The following is a 10,542-nucleotide window of genomic DNA, read 5'->3' as shown; positions in this document are numbered from 1 at the left end:
TGCTTATTTGGGAGCAACTTCGCCAAGAATTCGACGTTTCCCAATTTCACCGCTATGAAGAATAATTCCGATGAATCCACCGTTGCTTCAACATCTTGTTTAATCAATTCAGCAGTATCCCAAAATCCATCCATTAATATGTAGGCTAGTAATAAAAATCATCCATTAATTTGTAGGATAGTAATAAAAACCATCCACAAACTGAGTTAGTATAATTTTTTGGCAATTTGAAAAGAGTCAACGTTAGCTTTTCAAAATTGGACTCGAAATGCAACAAAAGAAATAATACAAAATTATTGGATACAAAAAGCTAACCATTTCTTATAATATTGTCCCCAGAGTCTTGATCGTTGTCATGAGGAACGGACTTATATGGTTATCACCCAAATTCTAGTTGTCATTCTAATGCATATATGCAGTACTATCTTTTTTGCTATCTGATTGCATATGCGTGGTTGAGATTATACAATAGTAATGTCACTCTGTGTGTGTGTGTGCGCGCGCGCATCTGTCTCACTAAAAATAAAACATTTTTCTTTTTAGAATAATCCATTAAAAATAAAAACATTTTCTAAAATGGAAACAACATCTTACTTTTTCTTTTTATTAACCCACAATGCAACATCGCATAAAATCTCATGCTAGAAACCAAATATTCATGTTTATTGGAACGGAGAAAGTAAGATTTTGAAAAGATCAAAACTTAGAGACTATTTTGACCTTGTGCGAACAGGGTTTTGTCACGTAAGGTTCTGGGAGGTTGAATCCTATTTAGTTTATGAAATCATGAATTTATTTGTGTTCTGTTAAAAGGTGAAATATGCAACGATTGACTTATATTGTGCAAACTTTCCATATTGCTTGCAAATATGAACTGGCTATTAAACTTATGTACTCCATTTCACAATGAGCTATAGAAATTGTTTTATAGGTCTAACAAATGCAAAGCCACCCAATAAACTACTACTACTGCTACAAAAAAAAAAAGAGGATAACCACAAATTAAATATGGCCCTATGTTACAGTTCGAGCTATTCTCTCTATGAATGTGTATGCTTACATATCGAAACGACTACATAATTAACAATACAAAGATTTATAATCCATTCAAGTAAACAACTGGCTTCTAACTGTCCCAACTTTAGGGTTTGTATCAAGTTGGCATTCGTCTTGAAGGGCCAGTGTCAGCATCTCCGTGCAGAATTGATCGTCGGATTTTATCCATAAAGCCTGCCAATATAACAACATCCATAAATAAACGCGGCCAATGTGATTGTAAATACAAGAGCTTGGTAAATCAGCTTCTGAACTGAGAGAATTTCATACCTTGTGATAGTGTGTAATTGCTGCTGTGAAATTGTCCTGTAAAAGGGAAGATCTGTAAGACAGAGCCCCGGACTCGAGTTTAGCATAAAAGATGATTTATAGAAGCGGACCTGTAGATGATAGGTGTATGCAAGCCCAGCGTATGTACTTAAACTTCTTGTTGATAATGCGAGTGCTTTCTCATAGTACACAATTGCCTCATTGTACCTCCTGATGGTTGTAACATTTATAAATTATGAAACCAAAACATATTATAACAAAATAATCAAGATGACATTCTTTAGTTCATGGGTGACATACAACGCTATCCAGCAAGTAAAACTATGAATATATGAAATGGCAAAGCAGGGCAGACCATTATCCTATCCTAGCAGAGTTCCCTCGAGCATCATATTAAAATTTCGATCAGATATTTGACTGACTCAGCTGGATAACATATGGACATATTGCATATGGATAAAAAAAAAACAGACTGCAAAAAGTTCGCTGAACTTGTAATATACAGTTTCCAACATATAATGTGCACGGATTTTGGTAACAAATTTTTACCTTCCCACAGCTGATAAGAGGGTTTAGTGATTTTTCTAAAATATTAGACGCACACAAAGGAGAACAGGTGGATAAATACCTAAACAACACTAGGACGTCTTTGATAACAACAATAAAATGTGAGGTTCTCGATCACAGGGTACAAGGAACACAAAGTCATGTATCAAGAAGACTCAATGAAGCCAGTTGATATAATCAAGCATCATTTATAGATTGTAATATAAGAAAAGAAACATACTTCAACTTTCTCAATGCATGAGCAAGGTTGACTAAAGTTGGCTCCCACATCTCACTTAAAGATGATGGTACATTAGCCAGTGTCTTCTCAAACCACCACACGGCATTCTTATACCTGAAATATGCCAGAAGTTCACGACCATACTAAAAGGGAATCATTCTCAAGTAAATATTCACGAGGCATATATCTTACTCCTTCATATGATAAGCCACAACTCCAAGCTCATTATTCACAAGTGGATCCGAATGACATATGGCTTGGGCCTGCATGAAAAACTGAATGCAAAGACATATGAACTTGGTCAAATAGCACTAGTTACTAATGCAACAAATGAGCTATATATCTAGTTCTCTACAGCCAACCAATTTCTTAAGCCAAAACATGTGGCAGTTACCTGCTCAGCAAGTTTAAAACTATGGGTTCGCATGTATTCCATTCCAATGTATAGTGAAGGCAAGTGGCACCTGATATAAAAGGGAGAAAAAGAAAAAGAGAAAAAAATAGTACATCAAGAATCAATCATGATACTAATCAGTAGAAACTAGCAGCCTCATTAAGCAAACTGAACTATGATGTGATGCAAAGTGTAAAGAAAAAAAAAACAAGGCCTCGCCATCAAGGCAGATTCCTAAAATGAGGTTTAGCACTAGCATCCCAAAGATCAAAATATTAATATTGGGAGCTCCTATTGACGTCCCCGAGATCAGAAGTTCAGAACTCCTACTGGCATAAGACCTAGGGGCATGAAGGTAATTCCCTGTCCACCAATTAACCATCAAGGATTTTGCAACTCATATCATTTGAACAAAATCTGCAGTAACTTAGGACAACATTGGATTCTATGGAAAGGTCAGATTTGACACTATTTTTTGGATTTTGACAGCAAAAAACCGTCCCTACTCCCCAGCAGAAGATGACAAAGTGATGAGTATGCATATCTCACACCTGATTTAACCAAGCCAATTCAAACAAATAATACCAATTTTAGAATGTACTCCCACCATACCACCGAGATTACCTACTTTCCTTTTTGGTTTGTCCCAATCAAGATGGTCAATTAATGAAAATAGAAACACCTTTATCTCTTCTTTAATTACCTCTCTGTTACTTTATTCTCTCCACTCAACACAAAAAATTATTTTGCATAAAATCCCGTGCAGCTTAGGAAGGGGTCATCTTCCTTGGGACGGAAGGAGTATATGGATAAGAAGTCAAAGGAAACGAATGCAAATGCACAGACGGTGGACAGTATTGAACACTTACCCAGGAAATAAACGTGCAGCAGTGCGGTAAGCTGACATTGCTTGATCTCCTTCTTCTTGGGCTGCATATGCATTCCCATATCCAATCCAAGCCGGAGCAAATGTTCCATCTAAACTTGTTGCCTTGCTGGGGAGGATGACCAGGAATTGAATCAGAGATAAACAGGCAAAATAGATAATAAACCAATATAATGTGATCTTGTTTGATAGGGAACTCAAAACTAGAAAATCTTACAAGATATATACCTGAAATAACGACGTGACTGGTCATACTTTTTTATGCAGTAGTAGTAGCAACCCACAGCAAACCATGACAAAGCTCTGAATAAACATGCCACATGAAGTCAATACTGTCAATGAGACATAAATCTGGAAATTTGGAAGCACAAGAAAGCTGATCATTTTAAGAATAAAGAATATTAGTGGATGAACTGATGGTGTCTATGCTATTGCTAAATTTGACTGACAAAATAAAAAAGAAATGCATACAAGTTTTCAGTATTTTTGCCCATTTATTCGGATTAACTATATTAAAGCCTAAAGGTCACTAAAAGTTCACAGTTTTAGACAATACTTTTTGTGCTGATGTTTGCTTATAATGGACCATGTCTGAAAGCTTTAAACTCAAAAGACTACTGAAAAGTGGCCTTAGGGTGCATTTCTAGAGAACAATGTTTCCTTCAATTATCATCTCAGTTTCTTTTAGAGGAAACATTTTTTGCAATATTTAAACATCAAAGCCACTAGGAAGCTACCCAGGAGTTTTAGATCATAAAAACTGAACCTGTTGATCAAAATCATAATAACACTGAAAATTATGTTTAACCTATCTATTGATATTCGATTGCTACATTGTTGGCACAAAGAACTTGTCAGGGTACTTTCAGGACTCAGGAGCACACAGTGCATATAAAATAAAAGTAAAACAAGTAAAAAAATTCCTTTCCAGGTAGATGATGGTTTTTTCATAAGTGGTGTAAAAGAGTGTAAAGTTCTCACTTTTGAGGATAGTCCTTGACTAAATTGCACGACATCAGATAGAGTTCATTAGAATGCCCAAGCTCCATCGCTGCTGCTAAATGCACTAGGGTGCACTTCAGGTGAAAAGGGTCCTTTTCAAGCAATCTGAATTAAATGCATGTCAGTAACCAATTGGAAATAATTATCGAAGAGAAGTATAGACAAACCCACATAGACGTTAGTTCAAAACATTTTTGGTATTCACCACACTGGTGGTAGTATTCAGCTTTGCAGGCTAAGAGATCAGTGTTGTTCTTCAGAGTACATAATGATTTCCCAGGCGTCTTTGTATTAGCAACTTCGACCTCGAGTTCTTTAAATTTGGTTTCAACAACATTTTCTTTCTCATACTGGAAATCAAGCCACATGTTAATCTAATGTTGATCATCATTTCTACAGATGTGAACATACACGGTATTTACAAAAAGATATGGAGACTAGTTTCACAAACTTGGAAATCTTACCTTCTTTACCAGGCATGAATAAAATGAAGATAGCCATCCATCTTTAGGAGAAAATTGCAAGGTTGCAAGTAGATTGGTCTCTAGAAAAAAAGCAGAGCAATGAGTGAGTTCTAATTGTCAAATAGATCAATTACAGCAATCTTGGTTCCAATAAATGAGATACCAGATGAGTAGAAAAACGGGAAATCTATGTTTGTGTGAGATGGGATGCACTTTTACTGAAAACATATCCCTCACCTTCTTCGCAAGTGAGCATATGGCCCTCTATAAGACATTCCAAGGCCTGAGAAAAGAAAGATGACACGTGATCCAAGAAAACATGCAGTCAATCAAAGAACGTATTTAGTAGCATGAAATGATTTAAACATCTGATTCTGAGATAAAGAAAATGTTTATTCAGATTACGGCCTTGGAACATTAAAGCTCTTCGTAATGGTTTCAAACAATAGATGAAAATCAGGCTGCAATACAGGCAGTTAATAGCCATACCTCATAACATAGAGGATCGGCTTTAATGGCGGCTTTGTACCTTCACGTGTCATGAGAAAAAGATAAACAGATTGAGCTCTACAAGCTAACCAATTCTACTCTACCTAAATCTTAACTACAAAATAGAGCAAATTCTTATCTTCAATATTACTCACCATAAACGAGCTTGTGAGCGATTTTCCAAGGCCTCATATGCCTTGCCTCTTAAAAAGCATATCGCCGATATAATCTGCCAGAGAAATGTAACTATCATACTTCACTACGACCACTACCAGGAAAAGTTATTAATGACTAACGCGTCATTTCTTTTATTTTCAATATACCAACAAAGACACAGCAAGCAGTAAATGCCATATTCGATTGTGTTTGATCCAAACAAACTTACATTGATTTCACGATCTTCGCCATCTTTATCCAGGTACATGCTACTGCACTCCTTTGTGTCAATAATATTACCATGCTCATCCACATTACCATCACCAAGCATCAACAGGCATTGATCCCACTCCTTCAGTTCTTCCTAATTGAATAATACAGTTCTCAAATAACTAAGAAAAATATAGCATAACTAACACAAAAATTCAATTTCACACAGAAATGGAATAGCAGTGGAAAAATTCGAAGTTGTAGAATAAATGTTGAAATAGAAGTTATCACAAGTAGCTGGAGAGTGGAGAAGGAAGTGAAGTATTACGAGGCATTTGGCAGCTAGGTAGCGGAAACGAAGGTCGCGAAGGACGATTTGCGACGCATTGAGGAGGTGGAATGCGCGGCGGTAGTGTCGGCCAAGGTAGAGCGCCTGCGCCTGCATATATATGTCGGCAGGGTCCGCCGTCACCGCCGCCACCTTGTCGGCAAAGAAGATCGCCGACGAGTAGAGATGCTTGCTCACACAGTCGCGGACCACGCCTCGCAGCTTCTCGATTTGCTCTTCCCTCATTTCCTCCGCTGCAAATCGTGTAAATCGGCTCAAATTGAGGGGTTGGAATTAGGGCTTGGGGATGCAGATTGGGGTTTTGCAGTTTAGAATTGAGAGTTTCTAAACAGTCAAAGAGCGGGAAGTTTTTTGACAATTTGCCAAACAAATCACAAAAAAATAATTAAATTGTGGTACATTGAACTTTTTAAATCTGATAGATAAATCCTAAATTTTGCGGTTTTCTCACTAGGGTATATGGGGTAGTGATAAAATGCAAATTTATATATTGTACAAACTCAAAACTCCTCAACACAGTTTCAATACAATATTAATACAGCGTAAAATTTCAAGATTTTAATGTCAACAAAGTATAAACACAGCATCAATCATTGACTACTGTTGAAATTTTGTTGACATTTTGTTTTTTTGTGATCTGTTGACATTTTTCAATGGTCCAAATCATAGTTTTGAGTTTGTACTATATTTAGAATTTTCATTTGATCACATTTCTTTCTCAATGGTCTTATTTTTTTTCCTTTTCTATAACAAATTATACGTTGACGTGAAAGTCAATTTAAAATATATGCATTATAAAGTTCAAAATACACCAAAAAGATAATTGCAAAATTCTACTATCAAACTTCATAATTTACTTTTTAAAATTTTAAAAAGTATAGGACTGACCATGATTTACTATCAATTTAAAATATTTATTTAGATATTTATTTTTTATTGTTTGTCTCATATGAATGATGATATAAAATTTTGTATTATATTGGGCTGAATTTGGGCTTTAAAATTTTGAATATTAAATTTGAATTTGGAACCGAACGAAGAGGGAGATTGCCAAGTTTTCCTCCATCTACACCAATACCCTGAGGATGTGGGGCAACGATGAAAGTATGAAAGACATCTACGACAAAGCCATGAAGACATACTCCCGAAATGGGGTATTTCTCGAGTTCAAGCACTATGACATCTGACTCATTGTCAAGGATTTACCGAAGTTCCGAGTGGGGTAGGTGGCGAGCGGGTCGAAGAGGACGAAGATCAACGCCAGCGGCAACTACACCAGGTGTAATGTGGTAGGCGCAATGTGGTGGAGCTTAACCTTAACACTGAGCCTATGGAAGAGAGTTTTGGCACACCGGTGCCTAAAGATAGTTGTCGTCCCATCGACATTAAAGCGACAAGAGGAAGGGGAATGCCAACACTACAGAAAAAGTTGAATTGTCGACGATGGCCAATCTCTCAGTAGTTATTGATAGATTACCTACGGAAAACATTGCTACCGAAAAAATTTCAATAGTCCATAGCTTAAAAAATTACCCATGGAATTTTTCGTTGGCAATTCGTCGGTAGACACTGTTTACCAACTGAAAAATTAGAATTGCCGATAGAAAATTCGTCAGTAAATTTGTTGTTTTTTGTAGTAGAAGGTGACAACGTCCGAGCCAGAAGCCTTGACTCCGATGGACCACCCAAGACCCGTAGCTCACTTCCTTGGTCTGGGTCACAGCGTAGACGACGTTGTTAGACACACATTACGCCCTCATTGGGTGCTAGAACCCCACTAAGCTAGAAGTCCTCGAGGAACTCATGAACTCATGAACTAGCTCAAAGCCAGTTGGGATTGAAGAAGTGATCTGGTTTTCATCCACAGTGTACTAGTTTTTTTTCTATGTTTTTTTATAATTAAGTATTTTAGGTGTTACCTTTAATTTGTGTTGTTTTGATATTTTATTTTATAACATAAAATTTTTAAAAAGATAAAAGTAATGGTGGTGTGGAAAACAGGGAGAAATTACACCACACATATAAAATGTTTTATCAATGTTTCAATTTAATACAAAATGTTTAAGTTAACATAAATCATAGAGAATGTTCATTTGAGTTTTTAAGTGTATAAAGAGTCTAATCATACAGATTAATTTGGAGTATGACATAATAGATGCAATATGATACATACAGTAAAAAGTACTAACAGTGTTAGTAAGAATGAAACATAATGTATAAACTTGAAACTCAAAGAAACATTCTATACGATAGGTATGTATTCATATCAAAACGCTAAGTATAAGTAAAACTTAAAACACTTGCAGTCCATTGGATTTTGTGATTTAACGGTTAGATTAATGTCACGTGTCATCTAATAATGTAGATTTTTAGCCTAATAATGTACCTAGGATAATAATGTAACATTTTAGTCTAATAATGTACATGTCCATTCTAATAATGTACCTCGACGAATGATATACATTTTTAGTATAATAATGTAGCTTATCGCAGCCATCCAATCTAAGGATCCAAGGGTTGTGATTTGTGATGTGGTTTACATTAAGATGTTGTAAGGACCCTAACACACCCCCTATACGATATATGTTAAGTTAAAACATTTTATATTAAATTGAAATATTGGTGAAATATTTTGCATGTATGGTGTAATTTTTCCGGAAAATGTAATAAGTGGATTTATATGGCAAACTATTGCAGGTGTACTATTGCAGGTGTATGGACAGAAATATAATATGCTAATGTAGCAGAGGAAAAAATTGAGATGGGCGGATTTATAGCGCGGACTCCCTTAGGCCTCAAGATAAATGTGATGATTTGCTAAATTTGATTTTTTAGATGGTCTTTTTGTTTATAATATTGCATATAAATGTGGCATTAATCAAACTATTTTAGACAATTTGAGACATTTTCAAATACTTTGTCAATGTAAACACGTAGATTAATTTTGAAAAGGCCGATTATAGATACTGGCCTTCGGTTACAATATTACTACCAAACATAGTATTTACAACAAGATCCAAATGTTACTGAAATGCGTAATCGTACTCTATTAAATAAAGATATAACATAAAGTACGAATCCCCAAAGGCTCCTGACTGATTTATAAAATAATTTACACAACTCGGGCACGCCTTATTAATATATTATGAGTTGCATTTAGTTGACCAAATCTATATTTTTTATGCTGTTGCCTGTTGGTATTGGCCGTTTCTTAGTACGTGACATTTTCCCTATTATAAATTCGAATGTCAACTAAAATAAATTATGTTGAAAAAAACTCAAGTGTCTGTAAATAAATATATACGTACTATCATGTTTCGAAGAGTTTTTGCTCCGCCTAATATACGAGTCTCATTTTAATTCGTCACGAAAAATTTAAAAGAAAGTTAATGATAAAATATAGTGAAATGTGAGACTCATTTTTACATATACTCATTTATATAATAGAATGCGAATAATATGAGTTAGTGAAAAGTGAGTGCACCTATCATTTATAGTAAAAGTGAATCCGAACTTCTAATGATGGATAGACTAAAATGATAAACTGGAACCATTAATGACGGACGAAAATGAAGATATTTTTTTAGAATATAGAGTCTTTTAACTTTTTTGCCATCCATTGATAAAAGGAATATTATTTGGAGCTATAGTAGAATTCTAATCCTTTTGGATTATTAAGATTTGCTAGAGAATAATAGTCAACAAATTCAATTAACGTAAGCTTACTTTTTGCTGCCTACTATTTTGTCTGTTTTGTTTGTCGTGATTATAACAAAAAATCATGCTTGATCAAAGTCAAGTAAAATATAAGCCGGCATAGATCTCCAAATTCTAATCCTAGAGAAACGACAACATAACTATTCAAACCATCTATATATATGTGTGAATTGCTTGTGTCCAATATTAATTGTTAGTTGCAAATAAATTAGCAATGAAGCGATTGAGTGGCTTGTTGTTAGTGGTTGCTGTTTTGATGTGTTTATTGTTGTGTGATGGATTTGAAGCCAGAAAAATGGGTGATATTGGAAAAGTGTTTATGAATCAAAATGGGGAACACGTCGAGGGTCGAGCATTAGTGCAGTCTGTTCCTAGTCCAGGTGTTGGCCATTGAAGATAGATAGATGAGAGAGAGATGTGATCATGTGATTCATTATTGCTTTTTTTTTTCGTTTTTTTATGGAATTTTATATACAGTTTACTGATTATCAAGTTTCAGCATTGAAAAAAAATAGTAATCCCTCTGTTTTACTTTAAGAGAAGCATTTCTAATTCGGCACGAAATTTTATATAGTGTTGCTCTATGAGTAAAGTACATAGAATAAAATAAGAGGGAGAAAAAAATAGAGAAAACAAGACGCCCCAAAAGAATGCAGGGAAGGAGTATAATAATGACTTATTTCTTTCTAGACTACGTCTACGCTAATTTCAAATAAACGAATTAATATTAAATGAATCCATTATAATCTTTTATAAATAGAA

At 35.0% G+C, this 10,542-nt stretch overlaps 1 protein-coding gene across 1 annotated transcript; it reads right to left on the bottom strand.

Moving 5' to 3' along the window:
- Nucleotides 1-875: 875 nt before the first annotated feature.
- APC6 (anaphase promoting complex 6) lies at nt 876-6,421 on the bottom strand. Its single transcript, XM_048090584.2, has 16 exons — nt 6,043-6,421; nt 5,734-5,868; nt 5,504-5,577; nt 5,349-5,388; nt 5,097-5,142; nt 4,860-4,939; nt 4,567-4,745; nt 4,375-4,500; nt 3,622-3,696; nt 3,377-3,502; nt 2,508-2,577; nt 2,306-2,388; nt 2,114-2,227; nt 1,437-1,536; nt 1,327-1,362; nt 876-1,230 (listed from the first exon to the last, which is right to left on the bottom strand). The coding sequence occupies exons 1-16, from the start codon at nt 6,286-6,288 to the stop codon at nt 1,108-1,110; spliced, it is 1,653 nt and encodes a 550-aa protein (XP_047946541.1). The 5' UTR covers nt 6,289-6,421; the 3' UTR covers nt 876-1,107.
- Nucleotides 6,422-10,542: the final 4,121 nt, after the last annotated feature.

The sequence above is a fragment of the Salvia hispanica genome, chromosome 4 (genome assembly GCF_029641045.1).
Source record: "Salvia hispanica isolate PSC_SH4W2 chromosome 4, Shi_PSC_v1, whole genome shotgun sequence".
Lineage (NCBI taxonomy): Eukaryota > Viridiplantae > Streptophyta > Magnoliopsida > Lamiales > Lamiaceae > Salvia > Salvia hispanica.
Note: the sequence above shows the minus strand (reverse complement) of the source record. Positions and strands in the feature narration are given on the sequence as shown.

Excerpts from the sequence above, each read along its gene's own strand:
- APC6 (XM_048090584.2), bottom strand. The coding sequence starts at position 6,288 with ATGAGGGAAGAGCAAATCGAGAAGCTGCGAGGCGTGGTCCGCGACTGT. Across the intron at positions 4,746-4,859 it reads ATTCATGCCTGGTAAAGAAG|TATGAGAAAGAAAATGTTGT; the intron begins GTAAGATTTCCA and ends CTTGATTTCCAG. Across the intron at positions 2,578-3,376 it reads GCTGCACGTTTATTTCCTGG|GTGCCACTTGCCTTCACTAT; the intron begins GTAAGTGTTCAA and ends CTTTTATATCAG.